Genomic DNA, 25,307 nt, shown 5'->3' with positions numbered 1-25,307 from the left:
GAACACGGGACGAGGTAGCGGCGCACGTGGTTTTCAGTTAGAAACACAACCGGGCAAGTGAAAAGCACCTCACAACACAAAACGCACATCGCTCGCTGAGATTCAGGTTTAGGTTTGAAGAAAAAACCCACACCTAACTTCAAACTCAGTATTTAAAACAGACGTGTTCTCTCCTAGAAAACACTGACAAAGGAAATTCACTTTTAGAAAGTGATCATCCAGGGCGAGAAGATGCAGAAATGCCACCACATTCAGTCGGTACGGGAATGTACTGTCGATTCCGAGCTCACAGAGCAAGTCCACCTGGAGTCACACACCCTCCAAGTCCAGACTGGAAAGATCATCCACTTGCTCCCACTTCTAAACTGACGCTAAGTATCGTTTCTCAAATGTTATCATGTTATGAACACCCAAATGTGCTTCCCTGAGGTCATTTTCCAAAGAGAAAAGGGAATAATTATTCCAAAGCGGGAAGCATCAGTAGCTTGAGGTTGTAAGTAAGCTCAGCCATCCTGAAAGGTCCGAGTCGGTTTTGAATTGACAATCTCTGTCTTTTGCAGCTACGGCTGTGACTGTCTTCAAGATAACGCGACAGGAGCTCTGAGAATCGTATGCGCAAGAGTGAGCAGCCAGCGCTCAGGTGTTAGCATGCACGGCAGAAGAGGCCCCCCAAGCACACGACCAGAATGCACCAAATACCTGAATCCCTCCGGAGTGGGGATGATGAGGTGGGGGTTAGGAGGGTCGCTGTGGCATCGCGGCACCTTCACAGGACGGGGGCTGTTCCGATGAATGGCTGCCGTGAAAATGGCGACAAATGCAACATGTTAAAGGGGTCAACAGAAAACTGCCAACCCAGGCGAGTAAATGAACCAGGATGGGACTTAATTTTGCTGGTGACCAAAATAAACCCTTTCTAAAAGAAAGTCATATTATATACAAATATTGTGGGAAATGTCACTTTTAGTTACATGACACATTCGAACTTTCCTCCATCAAAAACATTTTTTAAATCCCGGGATGAAATGCACATAATTTATGCAAAACAAACGATGTAGCCCATTTTACAGACAGGTGGCAACGTGCGGCATCCCCGAGTGAAAAGGGCTCGTACGCCATCTGCACTCAGAGAGGACTCCGGTCAGTGGGACACCCCGACAGGTCCCGAGTGGGCGGCCACTGCATTTTCCTGAGGGCCAGGGCTTTTATCTCATTCCTTTAAACCAAATCAAGAGGTTATTTTTTTTTTTTCAGAACAGGTTTTCTTTTCTCCTCTTCTAAACAGTCTGGTAGAAGGTAAACATGGATAAAATTTTACACAAAATTTAATAACAAAAAATTTTAAGAACTGACCTTCCCTAGTGATTACAAAAATGCTGACAACTGTACTTTCCCAGTAACTAAATGTAACTAGAAATGGACGTGTTATACTTTGTCTACTTCTCCCTAACATGGTCTCCCCTTACTTTTAACTTGGTTTTAACCCTCCTTAGTTTTTTTTAAAGTCATATTTTCTCTTTTCAAGTTAACAATTTTAGTCTACGTGTTTCATTCTGAATGTTTTATCCGAAATAAAAATACTACCCCTTCATGGGTTCTGTCTGTGTGCTTTTAATAGCATTTACACAGGAAAGACAGGAGTACCCAAACGGATCTGAAGGGAAAACTTGCAAAACAAGAATAAAGCAATTGTTAAGAAATTGGGGAAATTTGCACCCCTGGTTCATAATCTCAACTACTACAACAATAAATGGAATAAATCACCAGTAGCAAAGGTGAAAAGAAAAAAAACAAGTATAATTTGGTGCGGTTGGTGATATCTTTAATTTGCAAACATACTGGTACCTACTGAGTCAAAAATGACTACAAAATTTTCCTATGAAAACACACTGGGGTCTACTCACAAGTTTAACATGCTTCACAGATGAAGCAAAACATTTAAGACCAAGTACACCTAACTGATGCAAATGTGTGATATTTCACCGAAAAGAAAGTCCTAATGGCCAATAAACAAAAATAGATGCTCAATCTCACTAGCGGTGAACTATTGAGATGTTTTTCACCGGAAAAAACTAACAAAGCAAGTGTGTGTCCACTAGGAAATGGTGGACTCAGTCTGTCCATAATGGACAACGAGGCCACTGAAAAGAATGAACTGGATCTACACCTGTTGACACAGGAATTTCTACAACTGACAGGTAAGAAAAGCAAAAGAACACTCAACGTAATCCAAATTTTACACAGTGAATGGCAAGCAAGCCCCCCTGTAAATGCCGTGTGATGTTATGAGCAGGAAGGCACGGCAGAACACGCTGTGCAGTTAAACATGTGCGTGCACAGAAAGGAGGACGATTCGTACCAGGTTGCTACCATTAAGCTACAGGGGTATACCGGGCGGGCGGGGGGGGGGCGAAAAGCAACAACACAGCCCATGTGTTCTCACTTTCATTAATTTCTAAGAATAAAAGGACCTAAAACCAGTGACTGCAGCCTCGGTAGAACGCTCCCGTTGACAGCGTCCATCGGACCGAGTCCTCGTCAGCATCCACATTTAGGTACTAGAAGGGGAGGCTCTGGGGGAATGAGCAGCCCCGGGCACTGGGCTGCGAGAATCTGGCTCTCAGGCAGGGCCGCCCCACCATTCCCCCGTGGCTGCGAGGACAGACGACACCTGGAACCCACAGGAGCTATGAGCCAACTGTCCCGCCAACAGTTTGGAGAGGCAGAGTGAACCATTAGTGACTCACACGTTAACAGCGATTGCCTGAGGATTTGTAATATCTTTCTACATTAAAAATTCTCCTACATGTACATTTTCTACATTTGTTATATACGTTTTCTACATTGTAATTTTCTACAATGAAAATGACTCTTTATATAATAAAATATTTTAGAGATGTAATTTTTACTGATTTATTGGTCATGTATTCTTAGAGAAATAATTTAGGAGACCATGAAATCATTTATGATAATATGCTTAACCTATAGTATGTTTTATATAAAATATTCAAATAGTAAATGATAACCATCATTTCATAGCAGCCTTGGGAGAAAAAGAGGTATAAATAAACTCAGTAAATTTTAAAGATAAAGAAACCAAACATTAAAACTGGGGGTGGGGTCTACTAACCTTTCTGTAGCTAGCAAATACCCTTTGAGATATAGCTGCTGCTCAATAAAGTTACCATTTATGAGTACTTTATTTCGTGTAACAAATGGTTTAAAATTTCTAAGTTTTCCTATCTGGGTATCTATTACATATAAATAGCTTTGCTCTGATTTACCATCTTAAGACTGGGGTTAGACACAAACTTTTCTGAGACTTATTTTAAAACTTCAACATACATTGTAAAGCTGTATATTAACTGTAAGTAAAGTATATTATAGCATAACTTGATTTTTTTTTTTTAGTAAAACCAATAGGAACGGACTAGATTAGCAGGAAGAGGGTACGTAGGGAAGTGGTGGAGAAGAAAACCGTTAACAATGACGGCAGGCAGGTCCCTGACACGCGCCCACCTCCACAGGAAAGGCTCTTCGCCCCAAAAGCCCCTCCCTCCAAGTCTCCTCCCAGAGAAAAGACTCCGGGGAGAGCAGATGGGAGAGCTGATGAGCAAAAGCAGTGCTGCGGGCAGGCCCTGACGCCTGTGTGGGCGCGCTCATCTCCCTGCCGATGGAGACCGCTCGCTCACTGGGAGTTCTCTTCGCGCACACGTCACTCCTCTGACTTTCGTTGTCCCTTTGCTGAATATTCTTAAAGACGCTCTAGCCGTGGCCGGTGTGGCCCAGTGGATAGAGCATCGGCCTACAGACTGAAGAGCCCCGGGTTCGATTCTGGTCAAGGGCACATGCCTGGGCAATGGGCTCATCCCCAGTAGGGAGGCGTGCAGGAGGCAGCTGATCAATGATGTTTCTCTCATCACTGATGTTTCTCTCTCGTCCTCTCCCTTCCTCTCTAAAATCAATAAAAAAATATTTTGGGGGGAAAAAAAGACGCTCTAACGACGGGAAAGGAGGGCGACGATGAGGGAGGCGCTTGCTGGAGCCAGTGGGTGCAGCATTAACGCTGCAGCTGCTGTCTTACCAAGGTACAAACCTGTAACAGGACTGTGCGGCTTTCCTATCACGTGGCCAATGCATTCGTTCATCAAGGCTTGTAAACTCTAGCACCCACAGGAAATGGGAAAGGAGAAGAAAGAATGAATACTCTCTCACTTAGATAATTAGCACAAATTAAGCTTTAGGTATATTTTAAAGAACATGCTATCCTTAGTAAATGTTCTCAACGTTAGTTTAAAATGAAATTGGTATGAACAAGAATTAACGACATACTGTACATAATTTAAAATGTCATACAATTCCCTTTTCATTAGTAAAGCAGATGTGCACTCAGCGCCCTTAATAATGACATGCACAAGTGAGGACCTGCAATCATCTCCACTATTTGGAGTTAAATAAATTTATATTTTGAACATCTTTTTAATCTGATGGAATTTATCAGAATAACAGTGATAATATTTAACATTTGATATCATGCTCTCAAATTACACACGGTGAAATGAAATAGCTAATCCTTGTTCTTCACTAAACTGCTAAAAAGCAGCAACTAGGTCAGCAGTCAGTAAACACGAACCTGGCAAATACTTAGGAGCGCCAGCTGCAAACCCGCTGGCGTGGCTGCTGAGCCGCACTGGTGTCCTGCTGCGGAGCAGCCACTAACAACTCAGCGCTTTAGCGACTCCGTTCTCAGCTTTGTCATGACAATTATGTTACACATATTTTAAAATCACTATTCAATATGAAAAACACACAATCAAGAACAGACAGTGATCAACTTGTTTGTTTTTTAACAGAAAAAACTTTAGAATAGTCCATACCAAGAAGTCATCTTCTGGTAAAGCAGAAATGAAGGCAGGTTCAATGGCTTGCAGAAAGTCAAAACCTTGAGTTGCCCACCTGCAATGAAAAGTGTCAATAATCACAAAAGAACCAAGAAAATGCTATAGCAGTTTTAGTCTATACAACACTGAAAAGTGATGTAACTGGAAAATTACTATCTAGGACAAAACACATTTTCTGTCTTTATATAAATGCCAGGGACTGAGTATACGTACAGCATGTTTTAGGAAAGAAAGACAATATGGCTTCTTAGCAAAGTAACTGGTTACCAATTTGTTTTCCATTTTTTCTAATAACCGGCATAACTTTCATGAGGGAGGAGAGATTAGCAATCAGGAAGGCCTGTCCAGGGAGAATGTGGACTCCCTTAAAGAAAACTCATTTGGGAACAATAAAAAACAGACAAAAATATAGACACACACACAACTGATCACTGCAGAGTTCAAAATGCTCCCTTTTGTGTTCTCTGATCAGAGTCCCATATGAAGTACAAGGAGGAAGTACTACCAATCCCACACAACTCATGATGGACACATCCCACCTGGTCCTTACCTGGGTCTGGTGCCTCTCCCACTCTCACACTTAGTCAGGACATAATTCATCCATTTCCGGGCAAAGCTTATATATTTGTCTCCAATCTTCTGTCTAAACTCTCCAGACATCAGACGAACAACTTCTTTATGATACTGTAAGATTTCATTTACATCAAAGTTAAGAAGAAAATGATTATACAAATACCTATACACTATAATACCATATCTGTTTAAAATGACTTTTTTTCTAAAAACAAAAATCCAGCCTTAGCTGGTTTGGCTTAATGGATAGAGCACTGGCCTGCAGACTGAAGGGTCCTGGGTTCAATTCCAGGCAAAGGCACATGCCCGGGTTGCAGGCTCAATCCCCAGAAGGCGGTGTGCAGGAGGCAGCCGATCAATGATTCTCTCTCATCATGGATGTTTCTCTTTCTCTCTCTCTCCCTCTCCCTTCCTCTCTGAAATCAAAATATTTTAAAAATCTATAATAATAAAAGCATAATATGCTAATTAGACCAGACGTCCTTCCGGACAAAGCCAAGGCTGTGAGGGAAGCCCGGGGCCTGGTGCCTGACGGCGGCCAGAGGAAAACCTGGGTCTCAGGTGCCAGAGGGAAGCTGGTGCCAGCAGCCGGGGGAAGGAAGGCCTACTCTTACACGAATTTTGTGCATCGGGCCTCTAGTAAATAAATTAAAACAAAAATCCAATGAAAATTTACAGCATGGAGAGTTAGAAAATAATGTCTTAATGCAGTTTCACAAATGTTTTACTCATAGTTTAAATTAAGAACGTGCTCTTATGATATTAAACAACTCTTAAAAGAAGGTTTTTAAATGTAAGTAGATAGCTGTTCACATAAAATAAAAACTGGGCAACTATCTGACAGTTTAAAAGTAAACCAGTATTTCCAATATTTAGCAATGGCATAAGAAGGCATTATTAAGTTTTGATTACAATCAATAATCAGATTTGCATACAAGACACATGACACTTCCTATAAGTTACAAAGCAATGGCCGATTGCACTGTGTTTTTTTCCTTACTCTGTACCTACCTCAAACCCAAAATTGTAGCCCTGGATCATGGCCTCTCGGTGGTACTGCTGCAGCGTGACAGACTCCGATTCGTCAACTTCAGCATCAAATTCTGAAGTGAACATGTGGTCCACTCGGTCAATGGCATCACTTATTCTGTTGCAAAGTTCTAATGCATCATTCTAAAGAGTCCCAAACCATAATTAATCCAAAAAGAAGCAAATCACACAATACTTACGTATTTTAGTGGAAGATTTCTTTCATCATCACAGGCATAAACCAGTACAGTATTTCTCAGCCACATTTTTCTGGTTAGTCAAAAGGACTGACCAGAAATAGAGGAAATTATATGACTTTCACTTTTATCTGTATTGAGTGTTCTTCAATATCTTATGAAATATAAGAGGGACATATCCATAAAACAGTAACGTCTAATGACAATGCGGCCTTGGAACAGATGCTGACAGCATCAGTATTTTTACATGTAACCACAAGTAGTTTTCCCCTGGGTGATTGCTCAGATTCCAGAGTGAACTCCCAGTGTATTTCTATATGACCTCCACAATGTTACCAAGTCATACCATCCGTCTCACCCCCCTGCACTCCAGTTCAGGGTTCTCAACTAGATTTTATCCCCTCCCCCCACGCGACACTGGCAATGGCTAGGGATATTTTTGGTTGTCACAACTGGAGGAGGAGTAAAATCTACTGGCATCTACTGGGTAGAGGTCAGGGAAACTGCGAAACATCCCACAGCGCACAGGAGAGCTCCCCAAACAATTACAGACCCAGGACATCAACAGTTCAAGCCTTGTTGTCTCGTTAAGCAACACGACCATAGTGCTCCAAATTGGGCTCCCTTCCCACTCACCTTGAAACACACCCCTATGTGCACATGTCTCCAGACCATCCCCTTCCCCAAATTCTGCCTCCTAAATCCTAACAACTCCCCTAGGCTTAGAAAATAAAACGAGGCTCTCTCCCCAGCCTGACCTGCCCAGCCTCAGTGCCACTGTCTCCCGCTGCACGCACCAGTAGCCAGCCGAGCAGACCACGCCCGACTCTGACATCCGGTGAGCACCCCGCAGCCTGGCCCACAGACCGGTGCCCGCACGCTCCTCTGTGAGCCCTTTCCATGTGCTGTTTCTGAAAGCCCCCAAGCCGGAAGGCCTCCGTGCCGGCTCTTCCCAGACGCTACGAGCCGGACTCTCCCTCCTCTGTGGTCAGTGTGGCAGCTCCAGTCCTTAGGCTACGAATCCCTTCAGCTCAAGAATAATTAGTGTCTTAAGTAGTTTTACACTCTCACTGACTCAAACTATAAGAAAAGACAAAGCCCCTGCCCTGGCATTAGAGTGGGGTGACCATCTGAAGGGGGTGTTCACAGAGGGATGAGGAAGATGAGGCAGGAGGGGCGGGCTGGAGAGAAACGCATGCTTATCGAACTCCTTGTCATCTCAGTGCCGCTTCTACCAGAAGCCAAGCCTCAGCCTACGGAGAGGACATAGCTGGTGGCCGGGGGGGAAGGGTGGACAAGACCAGGATGACAAATGGAGGACGACAGAGAAAGTGGTGAATACAGGAAATAAGAGCAGGCACGGCTCTGGCTGGTGGTGAGCTCTGAGGCCCGCGTGCCTGTCCACACTGGCTCTGTCCAGTCATCTTGGCTGACCTATCTGTTAAATGAGGTCAGCAAGTCTCTCAGACTATACATCACTGACCTGGAGCACCTCCAGTAAATGCCGCTAAGGAACAGAAACGCTGGGCTAGGAATGAAGAGACCTAAATTCCAGTATCACCTTTGCTACTAATCAACCACGTGACCATTATGAGTCATGTGACTATTCATATTTCCATCCCTTCTACAGTTCCAGGAAAGATCCAGAAGCCCTTTGGCTTAGCCATGAGGAAGGGCGGACTGCGCAGAGGGGAAATGGGAGGACAACTGGGTAATATTCCGTTACACCCTGTGCTACAGAGCGACATCCAAACAGACAAGCCGCTAGGCCGCGCTGACGGGAATACCTTGAGCTGCTGCAGAGCCTTGGCGATGATGGGCTGGCTGGACGTCTGCTCGTGGCGCAGCGCCAGGAGCCCCTCGATGGACTGCTGGAAGGCTTTCCTCTGGATGAGGAGCTGTGCAGACTGCATGACAACTAGTAGAAGGTTATCCACCTGCGAGGAAAGGCAAGCACAGGCTGACAGCAGGCCCCATTCCTGCCTCCCCGTTCCTGCCTCCCCGTCGGGAATCAGAGCCACCTCAGGGTTCCCGGGCCAGCAGCCACCTGCTGAGGAAGCTGCTGTCCAGCAAAGCTGCTCCCAAGAGCAAGGGCTGCAGTGGCACTGGCGGCAGGACCTTCAGCACAGTGTGAAGAATCCCAGGGGACGGGGTCATGATGTCCCGGAAACGTCCCAGACTCCAGGGAACTCCACACTCTGGGTGCTGTGTGTGTGTGCGTGTGTGTGTGTGTGCAGGAGCAGCACTGTAGGTGGAAAACACAAGAATAAAAGTGGGACGAGCTCAGGGCCTTGGATGAAACAGGGAAAAACCAGACTTTAGTATCTTTATTTTTTAAGTAGTTTGAGTAGATCTGGGATGTGACCTGATGTATGTATTAGAATGATCATCTGGAAGTACCAGAGCAAACGAATGCAGCAGCGCAGGGAGAGAAGGTGAGGGCTGAGGCAGAGAAGCTCCAGGGCGGTTGGGATCCCTGCCGTGGTCCAGGAAAGAGAGGCGGCCTGACCGTGGGAACGGCGGCCTGCGGAGGAACGTCACTGACTGACAGTGCCTGGGCTCCCTGGGGCTGTGGGCGAACGTCACCGACTGGCAGTGCCTGGGCTCCCTGGGGCTGTGGGCTGATGGTAACTGTCCCGCTCTGGTTCGAACACCTGAGTGGACGGAGCACCGCTCCTGGAGACGGAGCGCAGAGGAAGAACCCGTCTGCGGAGTCACGGGACAGGAGGCGGGACGCAGCTCTGTGCAGGCTGGGCTCCAGGTGCACACCCCCTGCACTCACCACCACTCCCCTCACTGAATATGGAGAACACGAGGGAGTGTCTTAGGGTTTTAGTGAACACATTACATAGACTACAGGGTCCCTGCTAGGTAGGCAAGCGATAGCCTACACTACAAAAACAAAAACCAAGCAGCCAGCAAACCAGAGGTTCCGGAGAACTTGGACTTCTGGAGCTACACATTCAGTGAGTAAGGCAATTCCTTGTAGATCATGGCTCTACAGAGCTAATGACCTGGCTGAAACAGGAAAGATATAAATATTTCAAGTATCCCAGTGTAATTTAACATACCTATAGATTTTGATGGAATAGTTCAGTACAAGCAATGCTACAAAATTATCTAATGATTTATTTTTCCTAAAAGTATCTTCAGTAAGAAATACTGCTTAAAGTCAGGGGAAGGTGGCGGGCGGTGAGAGGCCTGGGAGGGGACATACCTGCATGCTTCTCAGGGTCTCCACCGTCTCTACCTGAGGCACGATTTTCACAGGCTGCGCCTCCCACGTGGCCCAGCTGTCGCCCGCGGGGTCGCTGTGCTTGGTGAGGAGGAGATGGGCGTCGAGCAGCAGCACATAGTCCGTGTCCTTTAAGCAGTCCTTTCCTCCTGCGGCGGCGCTGAGTAACGCCAGGATAAAACTCTTCTCCTCGGCGACAGTGTCTGGGACAAACACCTGCAGGTTCTCTAAGCCAGGAATCTGCACCTGGAACAGAGACCACCCACAGCCTGATGCCCTTGACTGTGGTGATGGCAGCACAGTGTCTCTATGTCCAAACTCACCATAGTGTATACACTAGGTAGGTGCAGTTTTTCTATGCCAATTATACCTCAATAAAGCTCTAAAGATAAAGTTAAATTTTAGCCATTTGAAGAAAAACCTTGAATTAAGAAATGCCATAAATTAAAGAAATGTTACTTAAAAAGACAAGCAGGTTTGAGGAAGGCAATGTGGGAAGGCATGAGCCAGAGCCATGAGGGACAACCGGTTCAGGTCAGTGACGGGGCCGTGGCTGACCGGCAGAGACCCTCACGCTGTGTCCACTTACAGCGCAGCCTCTACCGTCTTTGTTTCAACAGCAAAGGAAAGACTCCTCAGGAGGAAGGTCAGCCTGAGACAGCCTCCACCAGTGCTGGTCTGTGACGCCATTATTAAGCAAAGCTGCTCCCAGAAGCAAAGCCTGCCGCGGGCGGGCAGCCGGGCGCCGGCAAAGAAGCCTGAGTCTGTGCGGGTGACATCCTAACTCAGTGAAAAGGCAAAAGTGTCAGTGCAGGTTCACAAGCTACTCCTGGGGAGGGGCCCTAAAGAGCCTTTTAAAGATCATTTTAACAAGAAGCACACGTGACTGCCGTACAAGTCACATACACGTGGGTGGAATAAAATTTCTAGTAACAATATCACACACAGATTCCAAATGTCAGAGTGCAAAGAACCTAAAGGGGAGAAAAGATGGAAACTCAAAAAGAGGCTCTAGTGATGTCCAGGATGTCAAAGATTTATGTAGAAAGTCTGAATTGTGAGGGTAAAAAACAACTAATTTAAATTCAACATATTATAGTATATACATTATTTTAAACACATATGTGTAATTTAATAAAATAAATATATTGAATATTTAATTATTTTATCTGTAAAACAAGTCAATAAGTCAAGTATGAAAAACTTGATTTGGGGGAGATTATGGAATAGTCCTATAACTGGGGTCAACATGCGGCTGGCAAAGCCTGAAAGTTTTACTCGCTGGACCTTTAAGAAAAGCTTTCCTGTTTTGGAGTAAAAGTAAGAAAGACAAATATTTCAATTACACCAGCAGACTACTTACTTTAACATAATACCATGAGAACACTTACTTTGGCATGTAATGTGACTACTTACTTTGACATGTAACACGACTACTTACTTTGGCATGTAACACGTGACTACTTACTTTGATGTGTAACAAGACTACTTACTTTGGCATGTAACACGCAACTACTTATTTTGACGAGTAACACGTGACTACTTACTTTGGCATGTAACACGTGACTACTTACTTTGACATGTAACACGTGACTATGGCATGTAACACGTGACTACTTACTTTGGTATGTAACGTGTGCTACTTACTTTGACGTACTGCTTTGATTTCAGGACCTCCAGAAGGTCTCTAATGGGGGCTGAAAGGATGAACTCAGCAGCGATTTCCAGGTCCTAGGGTCACAGACACGACACTTCTTTAGAGCTGGCTTTTTTAAACGTAAGAAAAAGAAAGAAAGTAACAGAACCAGCCGGGACCGCGCACTCACCTTCCTCAGCATCTTAGCGAAGCCGAGGGCCTTGGAGGCTCGCTCCCGGGCCTCGTGGAAGAGCTCCTTGAGGGCCCGGCTGATCTCCACCACAGACCGCCTGCGGGGATGGAGACAGTGAGGGCACAGGAGCTACTGCCGGGGAATGCAGAGAAGGTGAAGCAAGTTCCAGACCAGTCATACAACTGGAGGCGTTATAAATGGAAACGTATTCCAGATGTTCAGGAGCTTTCTCCCCCGTTTTCCAGAAAGCACTGTGTTCTTTAGGTAAGAAGGGCACACTCCATCACCTTCAAACAACAGTAAGCTCAACTTTCTCCAGACTTCATTACAATAATTTCCTGGAGTTTGAGACAAGCTCTTAACTCCCAGCTCATCATCTAAAAAGGCATATATCCAGCCCTGGCGGGTGGGTCAGTTGCTTGGAGCATTGTCCCGTACACTGAAAGGTCCAGGGTTCGATCCCTGGTTGGGACACATACAGGAAGCAAAGGGTTGATGTTTCTCACATCGATGTCCTCCCCCCTGTCTTTCTCTCTCTAAAATCAATAAAATTTTTAAAAAGCACACAAAAAAGGCACATATCCAGAGGTAAGCCAGTAAATGGTTAATGACGGTTAATGTTTTGGCTTCACCCAAAACACTGTCTTATGTGGTGTTTGTCAATGTTCCTGTGTACGGACCAAGACCCCCACCCCAGCCGAGTTCAGGCTGCCAGCCCCACGGTGCTAAGCGGTGACTGGGAAGAGAATGCACCGTCTATCACCATCGGCTCTCTGACCCAGGACAAGCCAGCCCCATTGCCCACTGCACCTGAACCACGTTCAGATGCACCCCTGAAAAACCACCAGGAGGGTCATTCTCTGCACTAGCTCACACCTTAGTGCTTGAGTTCCCATTTTTGATTTAATCCTCCCTATTAGCTCTCAAAACTGCAAGCCCTAGAAATGGATTCTCTGACCTCTCAGCCACTCAATATTCCCCCGGGTGAGAATCCAGGTGGTCACTACTTTGTGTATCTGTGGCATAAGGACAGCCCAGGGCTCTGAAATCCAAACTGCGGTCGCACCAACTCCGGATGGTGAGCACGGCCGGAGGGCATGTCCTAGCGCACCGTTGACTGATCGCTGGCTGCACAATGGCTACATGACTGATGTACAGGCCACAAAACAGCGATTTCACATGATTCAGCCTAAATACCACCTGCACAGAACTGAAGAAATGCAATAGGTGAGCGAGCGATTCCACCCACTTCAGCTTCAAGTTCCACAGAAGGGATACGCTGAGCATGAAAACAATACCAACGCAGCAAGGGTCAATGAAAGGCGCTAAAGGACAGCCACAGGGGCACCCTCCCTGAGCTGAGGACATTCCAAAACCCGGGGGTGGGGGGGGGGGGTTCTGCTCTACTCATTTTCGCCCGCTGACACTACCTATTCCTTTCCTCAAGGACACCATTTTACCAGGCTACATGAACTCACTTCCAAAGGAATGGCACAGACTCATCCCTAGAGACCGTATGAAAGACAGCGTAGAAGTCAATCCCGCTAGGTCTACTACCAAGTTCAGAAAGTGCAAAACAATTTGGACTGATTTCATCACCTGATTTCATCCGAAGCACTACTGTCATCGGCACTGGTCCAGAACTCAGCACAGCTCTCCTGCAGGCCGACCTCCAGGAAGCTGCCCGTGGATTTCAGCAGCATCCCTGCAATGTCACTGAGGACGAAGAACAACAAGAGTCAGCCGGGAAGACCGTGCTCACTGCACTACTGCTCCTAAACGAGGGACCGAGAGGGCATGTTCCAGCTCGTGTTTCAACCATTTAGAAAAATGACCGGGATTTTCCAATAGAAACTCATGATTAATACGAAAACGTGTAAACACTGATTATGGCACGTATCTACCTTTTTCTATTACCATGGTTTTCGTTATAAACCTTAAAATTTTAAGTTACTTTCATAGTAGCTATGTAATTATTCACAAATGTTATTTTTCTCTTAAACAAATGTCCAAAATGATAAAATGACCTTAAATATATATCTATGACAAGATTTTTTAAAAAGCTTAATAAGCTAAATGATGATATAGAGCAATAAAGTGAATTCCTTAAATGTAACTGTTTTTTAAATTTTCCCTCACAATTAGCTTTTCGTGGTTATTAAACATAAGATACTATATTTAGCTGATGGTGCTCTCTGAGTATGAAATCTAAATACTAGGGTTAAAAGGCAGATGCAGGTATATACATAAATCTGAGTGCAGTACAAGTTCAACAGCAGCTCGACTGCTATGGCACTCAAGGGAAGAGGCTTACGACCTGGTCAGAGAAAGCAGCCGGGGCGCGGCCAGCACCAGGGCGGCCGGCGGTCAGTGGGAGGGGAGCTATCAGAGGAGCAGGTGGAACCTGGAGGAAGGCGAGGTGTCAGTGGGCCTGCGGAGAGGGCGGGTTAGAACAACAGAATGGCCGGGAGAGGGGTCGGTCAGTGTCCAGGGAGGACACGAAACACGATCACCAGCGTGAAGACGTGTAAAGCAGGAGGCACGGCTGTGGATGAATCGTCCACCTGAAAGGAGCTGGCGGAGACAGGACAGGAAAGCGAAGGCCTGCGTGTGGAGGACCGAGGATGGCTGTACACACACCTCAGTGGGTAGCGACGAGGAACAGGCTCCACAACAGAGTGTACAAGGGTGCTCAGGATGGACTTCGCAACCAATACTGACTATCTGTTCTATACTACACAGCACTATCCCGCCACCGAATAGGAATAAAAAGAAAACTACAGAGCATTATAGGTCAGCGTTATATGGAGAGAAGTACAAGAGGAAAGAGAGCTAGGGAGGACTTGCAGGTAGGAATTTTAACTTTAAATCTGGACAAAGATGTAAAGGAAGCAGACACAAGAGTCTTGAAAATGGCTGGGGGAGAGCAGTCCCAGCAGAGGGACAGCAGGTGAGAGCTGAGGGGGGACGTGGAGCCTGCGCGGCCTGAGCGAGGCAGGGAGGGAGCCACTGCGCTGCACAGTAGGCCCAGTCAGGAGGAGGCTTAACGAAAAGACACTGGCAGCCTCACTGGCCACTGCAAGCACCTGCTCTCCCTTTCCTGAGTAAGAGGGGAGCCACCGGAGAAAACGGACGGACGCACACTTAACAAGGCATCTATGGTGGTGAGGGAACTACAAGGGGTGAAAGGGGCAGCAGAGACTAGAGAGCTCCAAGCTGCGGCAACAACGCAACAGGAAACATCAGGCCCGAGCTGAGCGGAACCGGGGAGCCGTGAGCAGGGGAGGGCCTGGGCCGCTCCTGTGGGACGGCCACTGGGTGAGGGGCCTGTGAGAGATGAGAGCAGTCAGGGCTGGGAGACCCAGCACATGAAGCAGAGGCCGTGCCAACACAAGGGATGCATCAGAACCAGGATCACAACAGTCCGAGGGGCGGGCCCATGGGCAATGGAGGGCCCGGAGCTTCTCGGGAGGCACACTGTGAGCGCAGGGCCGGAAGCTGCGCTGCAGTTTCAAGGTCAAGTGAAAGATAGGGACAAAAGCACTGCAGGGGATGAGGGCCACACAGGGAATCAGCATGGCTGGCAGGGACACGCAACAGGAACCCTTTCAAAAACTTCTTCAGCTGAGCTTGACAGTCCGGAAACAGAACGCCAACAGAAGCAACGACTGACAGGGGAGCGGAGGATGGCGCGACGGTGATCGTGGCAGGGAGTGAGTCCTTAGGCTGCTGAGGGGACAGCACCCGACAGAGGGGGCCCACAGCTGAGGGACCGGAGAGCTCTGAGACCGAGCGCGCTCACTGCTCACACACAACACAGAGAAGAATTGATACAAACTGGAGGTCAGGGGAGAGGCGTGCATGCCAGATTCCGAGATACCGAGCACAGATGGAGGCGGTGGAGCTGCGAACGATGACCTTCGAGGTCAGAAGACCGCTCCGTGGGAGCTGAGGTACTTACTTTGGCACAGGGAGGGGAGGCCCAGGGAGGGGAGGCCCAGGAGCTGGTGCAAAGGCCCTCAGGAAGGAGGCAGCAGTGACATGGCTGCTGAGCAGCTGAGCAAGGCAGCCCCCGACAGCAGCAGCCTAGAGCCCAGGGAGGGAACCTCAGTGGTGAGCACAGGCCACTGATGCACCGAATCCACATCAGGTACCTGCACCCAAGACACATTCACTTTCTACAACAGACCAGGGACCACTCCCCCGATGGCTTACTGTCTGCATTTCTAACCCTCCACCGTATGCCCCGTTCGCAAGGATTCCGCCGTCAGCGTGACAGTCCCAAAGCAGTGCTGGGGATGCGACCTTCCTTGGCCAAGCCTCCCCAGGACTGCCGCACCGGCCCACAGGCCCCCTCAGAGGCTGAGAGTCTGCTCCTGGTCACGTGAACCCAAGGCAGGACTTCTCCACCGCAAGACTGATACTTGGGGAGAATAACTTTGGTTCTGGGGGCCGTCCTGTCACCGCAGGAGGTCTGGCAGCGTCCCGGGCCTCTGCTGACTAGATGTCAGTGGAACCTCCCAGTCCTACAATCAAAGCTGCTTCCAGACATTGCCAGCTGTCCCCGAGGGGTGGGGGTGGGGTGGGGACAGGCAAGCACCTTGGTGAGAACCACTGCGTCAGGGCTAGCGAGCTTGGGAGAGGGGCACACGGACAGGAACTCAACGCTCAAGGGCACAGAAGGGAACTGGGCAGCAGACTGGGAGCGGGAGTGGGGAAGGCAGACAGGTGCCCTCAGGAGCACCAGGGTTCCTACCAGAAAAGTTTCCCAGCCTGGGCCTCTCCTCCGCGGATGTAATGGGTTATTTCTTTGGTGAAATTCCATTCTTCTTCTAGCAGATTTTTTAAACTGTGGGATGCTTGAGGTAACTGCTGTAGCATTTGGATCCAGCTTCTCATGTAATCAAAATATACCTTAAAATACAAAAATGTAAAGGGTGGTATCTGAGAACAGACTTTGGAAACTCACGACGTTCAACTGTTAACATGAAAGCTACGCATCAGAGAGCCATGGGAGAGGGCCGCTGGGCATGGCACCTGTGCTACCAGTGAGGACTTCTCTTAAATTGTGTAGCTCAGCCCTCACAGTGTAACACTGTATCCACAATCCCTTCAAATTACGGAGAAAATGACTAAAATGTTCACAATGCAGAAAAAAGTACAATCAAGTTTTAAAAATTAAAAAGAATAGCAACCAGAAATGTTATGATTAATATCCTGCAGACAATCCTCCTCCAGGAGGCGGGGATCTGCACTTGTTTAACTTTAGACAGTAGCTTCCGTGTTGACAGGAAATGAGCACACTTCTCACCATCCCTTTCCAATATCCAGATTTTTGTGCTGTAATTTTTCAAGGTTTATGACATATAAATTATGATCTATAACTAAAATATCCAATTTTTCTGAAGTGGGGTTTATGGTCACATAAGTCTATTAAGCTTTTCCATCCCTAAATTCTTATTTTGACCTACCTGTTGCTTAGTAGGGTTTTACTATCAAGGGGTTTTTCTCAAGACGGGTTCACAATTGTCTATCACAAAAAAATCACCGCCTACCGATGCTTTTACGAAAGGGTAAGTTGACTGCGTAGAAAACACCTGGGTCACACGTTCTCTCCCTGAGAACTGTTCGACACCACTGCACTGCCCTGCGCTGTTGCCAGGATGAAGAAATCTGATGCCAGCCCAACCTGGCTTCCCCACCTCCCGCCCTGATGACTACTGTCTTTGCTGGGTGTTTACAGGATGCCTCCTCTAGTCTTGGATTCCTGTATTTTCATCAGGTTAAGGCTTCGGCTCACTGGAGCGAATGTTTTCTGAGACCATCACAACTGTCAGTAGGCAAGTTTCAGGTCTTTTCTTCATCTCGAGAGCCGTGCCTTCTGTTGAATCTTGGGAGCTCTGGGCCCTCCTCCATCCACGCTGTGCGCCATCAGTCGCCAGTCCTGGGCCCTGCTGTGTGTGTGGAACCTGCAAGCACGGGTCTACCACCATCCTCTCCAAATGAGCACGGAAAGCGAGCAGCTCCCAGGAGCTCCCTCTCTGCTCCTTTGCTTGCCCTTGAGATTTCTAGAACAGTGATTGTCAACCGTGTGCCACAAGAATTTTTAAACATGCAATACCTGATTATTAAGACAGGGGCACTAACCTATTCTCCCTTAAGACTGTCAAAAAAAATAAATAACAACAGCCAACACAACAATAGCCATCCAGTGTGAATGAATCAAAATTATACCTATTATTTTTTGTTAGATCAGCAAAAAATATAACAGCCTTTGGTGTGCTGTGGAATTTTAGTCATTAGTTATGTGCCATGAGATGGAAGAGGCTGAATGTCGCTACTCTGGGAACACTAATTGTGAGTGTCTGGCCCTCCCTTGTGTGTCTTCTAACAATATCACACCTTGTTATCAAGTATCACATCTTTTCCTTTTTCTTTTTTAAATATACTTTTATTGAGAGGAAGGGAGAGGGACAGGGAGACAGAAACATCAATGGTGAGAATCACTGATTGGCTGTCTCCTCCACGCCCCCCACTGGTGATCAAGCCCGCAACCTGGGCATGGGCCCTGACTGGGATTCGAACTGTGACCGCCTGGTTCATAGGTGAACACACAACCACTGAGCCAAACCAGTCGGGCAAATATCACACCTTTTAAACTCTTTACTGGTTCCTTACATCTGTCATATGTTCCTACATCACACCTTCTGTGTGTTGTCGTGGTTACCTCTGAGGCCAGGGCATGAGTTAGCACGCTGACAGCTTCCACATAGACTTGCTGCCTCAACACCAAGTTACTTCCTTGGCCTGCACACACCCCCCTCGGTTTCCAAGTCAGAGATGACCAGCAGAGAGCAGCCCTCGCAGTCACATTTGGTCCACATCACCTCCTGCCGATCACTGCTGCCCTCACCCTCCCAGCCAGCTCTCAGGCAGCAGTCGTCCTGCTCAGAGGGGAGCTGCAGGCAACAGAAGTGTCCCTCTCCTCCTTCTGTCATGCAGAATGCCATCTACAACAGGACCTCACGGGGACACCCTGCTTCTCTCCTGACGGTCCACACCCCTACATTCACAATGCTAGTTCATCAATGGACGGGCCCTCCATATCTGGTCACCCTCATTTTAGTCTAAACGTTAAAGTAAATAATTGTAATAGTCTTCTTTGGGGGGTGGGGGGTGGTAGGGTGGTAGGGTGAATATTGTGATCAGTATCCTCCTTTACGGAACATGAAATGTTTCTCTTTACTCTTCCTTCCTTTTGCTGTTTTTGGTGAGTTTCAAGTAAACATAACCTGACAGCCAATCCAAAGGCCACTCTCTCCTTCCTTCCTCATAAAAACACCGATTTGGTTTGCGCTTCCCCAGTTCTGAAAACATGCCCCTGCACTTACGCATCTAGCACTCTTTGGGGCACAATTTTAAAAACATGGTAATTGCTGGTTCTTCATCTGTGAGACGATGGAGAGAAACGAAGGGAAATTGTGCCTTACACAGATCATTAGTAGCAAAGCTCAAACTAACTCCTAGGCAAAGCAAAGGACATTTTCTCTTTTTAAACTTCTGTTGAGTCATCCACAGAGAGAGAAAAATTAGTTTGCTTATGGCTTTATACCATAAATTTTCAATGATAAAGACGTTTCTGACATAAGAAATATACTAGCACAGTACTTTAAAACATAGCCACATTTTAGATGTACTGGTCTTTTATGTATTCTCCCAAACAACCAGGAAACAATTTCAAAATCAAAATTATTTCCGTAACATGGTGGATGTGGCCAGACCCCTTCCCAGTCACCTCTTCCTGCACGCCTTCCACTCAAGAGGCTGGCAGCTGAGTGTGTGGAAGCCCAGCCTGCACTGCAGGGAAGAGGCTCTGCACCCAGCCTGGCCAGCGGGACCAGGGGCAGCTGCTGGGCAGGGCTTCCAGGAGCGCCCTGCTCTGGACTTAGCTGCAAGCACTTTCCCGTCTACCCTTCTCTTCTCTCTCAGCCTAGAAAGGGGGTGGTAGCTGGACGTGCTGAGCCACCCTGAGGCAGCACAGTGAGGCACCAAGCAAGGATGAAAGCATTGCAAAAACAATAGACCTACCAGCGAGGTTGTTTTCTGTATTATTTCATCAACCTGTCATATTATGCAATCAGCTGTGTCTCTCTATTGAATCTAACATGTATTTACTGCACAGTAAGACTCTACCAGACGTTACGGAGACAAAAGAACTTCAAGGCATAGCCTGTGGCTTGTAAAGCTTTCAGTCTAATTAGGGGAACCTGAGAACAGAGACTTGCTATGTCATTGCGTATTAAGCAGTACAGTTGTAATTATAACTGCTGAGAGTTCAAAGAAGGTTTAGATAAAGCCCACTAAAGGTTCAAACTGTCAAATAAGCTTTCTAGAAAAAAATAAAACTTGAAAGTAAGTCTCAGGTGGGAAAATAAAGAGAAGGGACGTTTTGAGCAGGGAGAAATAATAGGAGCAAAAGTCCAGCGGTTACAAAGCACAGGTACGTACAATGCACGTGAGGGGACTAGGGGCTCTTTTTGGAAAGAAATACAAGTAAGTCTGCTCACGTTGTTTACAACCCCGTGCATGGGCCAGGTTCCTCACGTAACTCCTGACTCCTCAAGACTCAGCTGCCTCACCGTCCAGTGTAGGTGTCCCATCCCTACCCTTCCTGGCATCTCGGCACAAGGCTACCTCAGCACTTCCTCCTCAGGGAGGAGTATCAATTTTGCCCAATTCTTCAGACTGAATTTTGTAGGACTCGTTAACTGTGTACCCAGAGCCGGGCAAGGTCCCTCGCTCATCCGAGGTACTAGAGATACAGCTGATGACAGATGGCTCAATAAAATACGACCAGGCTATGATTCTATTTCGGGGCCATCTGCTACAGACCCACACTGAAACAGTGAAGTAGAATAGGCTATAAAACAATCGGTTAAAAAATAGCCCTCACACACACGGCCAGACAGACCTGGGGGACACACCCCCGCGCCTCACCATCAGCATCTCCTGCAGGTCCTCCTCGAAGGCGTCCATGTTGCAGTCAGCCTTCTCCAGGCCGTGCCGGACGCCGTGCAGCATGAACTGGTAGTACTGCTTCATCAGAAGGCCGCCCTTCAGCACCTCCTTACACTCTCGGACCAGCTGCAGGGACAGTAGCAACTCCGTCATCTCACAATCCTGACCAGGTTAGGTATCAATTTTCAGTTCCCACTTGAATCCTCAAAGAACTCCAACACCCCCTCCCCAAACGAATCCTTACCTCTGAAAAACCTAAGATACTTTACAGATTCTTACACAATATCTTAGTCTCAACTGGATGAGAACAAAACAGTAAAAATAAAGTATGGGTGCAGAGTGAAAATGTCACATAAACAAAAACTGATTTGCTAAAATACACAAAGAAATTTACATAGAAAATAAAACCCATAGAAAGATATATTTTTCTACTACTTTACATTATAAGATAAGGTATAGAAGAGAAAAATCTCATCCCTTTTAATCAAAATAAAGATTCAAATGTTCTTACCACAGAGCATGGGACCTTTGTAATAGTTTAGCATAATTTACCTACAGGGGATTATGGCGTTCACTATCAAAAAACTATACTAATCCACAAACAAACCCAAGATTAACCTGAGGAAATTAGATGTTTACATGTAGCTTAAAAGGAATGAAAAAAAAATACATTTAAAGAACTTAAAATACCTAATTTTAAGTTTCCAGTCTTTAAAGATTGATATTAATAGGATATAGGTAATATCATCATCCTACTTTTATATCCTTTTTGACAAGGAAGTGAATAATAGGAAGGCTGCACCACAAGCCTGTATTTGAGGACTGCATGTAAAGAACATTTCAATCGCCCTAAAAAGAGCAGCTTTGAAAACACTACTTAGTTTTCACTATTTGCAACAATTATGGAAAAAGTCCTCAAAATAAGAATCATAAGCCTGTGGAGTAATATAATGATCGCTAGATGTTTTTAAACAGTCTTTGAAACAAACCTGCTTAATACTCAAGAGAGACGGCTCTCCCGCAGGTCTCTGCTCCAATCTCAGCTTGAGGCATTCGTGGATGACGTTCAGGAGGACCCGGCAGAGGACCAGGAAGGCAGGTTCGAAGGAGGGTAAGTCCATGGCCTCGAGCTCGGCCCACGACACAGCGCTGCACTTCTGCTCGGAAGCAGGGGGCGGCCGGGACAGCTGCACATAGTCGGAGCCCCACATGGGATCTGGAAACTCAGAAAACTGTAACAACATTCAACAGAGGCGAAAGAGCATCCATGAGGGTGTAGTCATAAACTATTATTCTCTATCATTTGCTGACAAATCTACAAAAGTCATCACTCTACAGGAAAAGTTATTTTTAGAATAATTTAACGTTTCAATTTTAATGTTTTCTAAAGCAAAGAGTTCTAAAAGTATTAGGAAAGTGTAACAAGAACTACAACAAAATTGCAATATTTTTGTCAAGAAAAAAAAATAAAATCAAGTTCATCTTTTTCATCATGTATTTTTTATTAAAATGGTCAGAACACTTATATTTAAGGTTATAGTATTACCCACAACTACCTCTACACTGAGAAAAACTAGAAAATATTCGAGAAAAGACTATAAAACCAGATAGCCATTTATCTATAATAATAAAAGTGTAATATGCTAACTAGACCAGACGTCCTTCTGGACGACCTTCCAGGCGAAGCTGGGGCTGCAAGGGAAGCCCGGGTCCTGGGTCCCAGGTCCCAGAGGGAAGCCAGTGCCGGCAGCCAGGAGAAGGAAGGCCTACTCTTGCACGAATTTCGTGCACCGGGCCTCTAGTGTAAACATAAAAACCAGTGCATTCAACACATTCTTTTGTCCATTTTTCCTCCTGACCTATTCTGAATGACACTGATAGAAAAATCAGGAAAAATTCATAAAATTGACCTGGCTAGTCTCACTCAAATATCTGTTATTTGATGTTTCCTGGGGCCCCTAATATTGCTCACCATTGTATTTCCCCCCATAAAACATGGGGTTTGGAGCTTCCCCACTGTTTTTAAACCTCTGGCAACATCATACTGACCAATCATATTCAAAGACCTTGCCTTCTCCTTTCGAGAACACTGAAGCCATCAAAATTTGAAAATCTCAACTTTTCTTCAACTTAAAACATCACCAATTAATTGGTATTCTGCCTCTAAATGTTCCATGCGGTGCTTTAAATATTTTGTACTTAGGGGCCAGCATTTAAAAGTTAGAAGATTTTACATGAAAATCTGGATCTTTTTGTTCTGTTTGACACACTGGGAGGTCTGTCCACACTGGACCCACAGTGCCCACATGACAGCACCTGGCTGGCTCAGTTTACCACAGTGACCACCGTTTCTCACTCTTCACGGCCACCTGCCCCTTTCTCCCGCACGCGCCACATTCCTGGCCAGGCCCGCAGACGTTCCAGTTGGTGCAGTGACCCTACTGCAGGAGGCAGGATGTGTACTGGCTAATCGCATGGCCTTGCAGCCAGTCCTGGGCTCGCGTCCTGCTCCAGCACGCATGTGTGCAACCTTGACCCTCCACATGATACGTATTCAGTGCCCACTCGCCACGGGTCTGGAGCTGCTGCTGCTGTCATGGACCCGCTCTCTGCTACAAACTGGAGCACTACTTCCTACTGGCCCACACATCAGTGTGCTTCTTTAAGAAAAACAAAACCTAGAGGCAACGAGCAAGTAGGTGCTTATTAGCTTGACACCTCAATTAAAAAGTTATGTAACTTCACGAATGAAATCAGACAGGGGATGCTTGGCACCAATAAAAAGTGACCTATAAACACTGCATGAGTGAGCACTGGTTGTGAGAGTGTCACCTCCCTGCTGCTCCCAGTGGGCTCACTCGCAGCTGCACTGGCGCTGCTTGATCTGGCTACGCAGGCAGGTTAAAATGCCAGTGCTCCTCTGCCCGGCCAGCGTGGCTCAGTGGTTGAGCGTCAACCTGTGAACCAGGAGGTCAGGGTTCGATTCCCAGTCAGGGCACATGACCAGGTTGTGGGCTCAATCCCCAGTGTGGGGTGTGCAGGAAGCAGCCTATCAATGATTCTCTCTCATCATTGGTGTTTCTATCTCTCTCTTCCTCTCCCTCTCCCTTTCTCTCTGAAATCAATAAAAATATATTTAATAAAAAAAAATGGCAGTGCTCCTACCCTACCTGGGAGATTCAGAATTGCCTACAACCAAGAAGGACGCTGTGTGTATCTGTACCTGTCAGAGCTCTCCAGGAGATGCACATGTGCAGTCAGGTTTGGAAACTATGAGTATAGCTTAAAGTCTGCTATCCCCAAATCCTAGGTTTGAATCTCTCTAGCAATCTATAACTTCTGTGATTTGGGCCTAGTTGCCTACTCTCCGTATATGAAAAATATAGAAATAAAAATGCCACTTCATTCAGCTATTGTGTCTAGCACATGGTAAGGCTCACTAAATGGTAGTTTATTATAAATGCATATCCTTGTTTCTATAGCCTTTGTCCACTCTGAATATAAAAGGCAACCTCTTCAGGAAAAATTAGCATAATTATTATTAGATCCTAAATGATATTTCACTGGCCACTAAACTTACAATCTATATACAGTAAGTTCTCAGGTTACGTCAGAGATCCATTCTTATGGTTCGATGTAATGTGATTTTCGCCATAAGTCGGAACCCACCTACATAAGCACTTACGTCACTCACATGGAGCATATACACAGAAGTAATGAAGTGAAACAGTAAAAAAAAAGTTTAAAAGAGAACCAAGATGGCAGCATAGGTAAGCACCTGTACTTGCTGCCTCTCACAACCACATTAACGCCACAACTAAATGGCAGAACTACCACCCAGAACCGCGGGAAGCCTCGCTGAGTGGAAGTTCCACAACTAGAGAGGTGAAGAAGGCGCACTGAGACTGGTAGGAGGTGCGGAAAGTGCTGGCACCTGGATGTGCTGCTCTTTTAACAAGGAGGGAGATACAAGCTCCCGCTTGCTCTGAACTCCTGTCTGGGTGAGACTCTGGGGGACCCAGGCACATATGGGGAGAAACTGGACTATCTGGCATCGGGACAGGAACGCGAAGGCGGCTGGTTCTCAGGTGCTCACAGCAATCATTGTTCCTGCACGGGAGGACCAGGGACTTCTCCGGTTCAGGGCTGACTGGCAGCCATAGCTGTTTGCTCCACCCTGGTGATTTCTAGAGTCCCTGCCCCACCCAATTTACAACCCTACCCAAGCTGTGCGCATCAGCTTTTGCATATGAATGGCCTGTTCTTTCACCTAAAACTTGTCAAACTGCAGCTGGGTCAGAGAGCTCCAGAGCTTCCAAAAGAAGGCCCAAGGCCAGGCAGCAGCAGCCGGCCTTGCTTCACAGGGCCTCGTCAAGAGGAGGAATCTGCAGATGTCTCTGTAGCTCCTGCTGGGTGGCCCCAGACAATGACTGACCTTGCACCTCCTTGGAAATACAAGAGCCAGTGTACGCAGTGGTCAGAGTGAGACCATACCAGATTACAACTCTTCCCATCTATAAGAGAC

General features: G+C 46.6%; 1 protein-coding gene across 1 annotated transcript in view; it reads right to left on the bottom strand.

Moving 5' to 3' along the window:
* Nucleotides 1–25,307, bottom strand: part of MAP3K4 (mitogen-activated protein kinase kinase kinase 4) — a 58,356-nt gene that overhangs the window by 14,453 nt on the left and 18,596 nt on the right. Inside the window, exons 5-17 of the mRNA XM_006757719.2 lie at nucleotides 21,772–22,014; nucleotides 20,762–20,908; nucleotides 16,521–16,678; nucleotides 13,364–13,480; nucleotides 11,762–11,861; nucleotides 11,583–11,666; nucleotides 9,918–10,181; nucleotides 8,488–8,637; nucleotides 6,486–6,647; nucleotides 5,452–5,585; nucleotides 4,878–4,956; nucleotides 4,097–4,163; nucleotides 700–796 (exon numbers count right to left, since the gene is read on the bottom strand). Coding sequence (XP_006757782.2) covers nucleotides 700–796; nucleotides 4,097–4,163; nucleotides 4,878–4,956; nucleotides 5,452–5,585; nucleotides 6,486–6,647; nucleotides 8,488–8,637; nucleotides 9,918–10,181; nucleotides 11,583–11,666; nucleotides 11,762–11,861; nucleotides 13,364–13,480; nucleotides 16,521–16,678; nucleotides 20,762–20,908; nucleotides 21,772–22,014 — 1,802 coding nt within the window. The remainder of the gene's footprint in view (nucleotides 1–699; nucleotides 797–4,096; nucleotides 4,164–4,877; nucleotides 4,957–5,451; nucleotides 5,586–6,485; nucleotides 6,648–8,487; nucleotides 8,638–9,917; nucleotides 10,182–11,582; nucleotides 11,667–11,761; nucleotides 11,862–13,363; nucleotides 13,481–16,520; nucleotides 16,679–20,761; nucleotides 20,909–21,771; nucleotides 22,015–25,307) is intronic.

This window comes from Myotis davidii, unplaced genomic scaffold, assembly GCF_000327345.1.
Source record: "Myotis davidii unplaced genomic scaffold, ASM32734v1 scaffold1494, whole genome shotgun sequence".
Taxonomy (NCBI): Eukaryota; Metazoa; Chordata; class Mammalia; order Chiroptera; family Vespertilionidae; genus Myotis; species Myotis davidii.
Note: the sequence above shows the minus strand (reverse complement) of the source record. Positions and strands in the feature narration are given on the sequence as shown.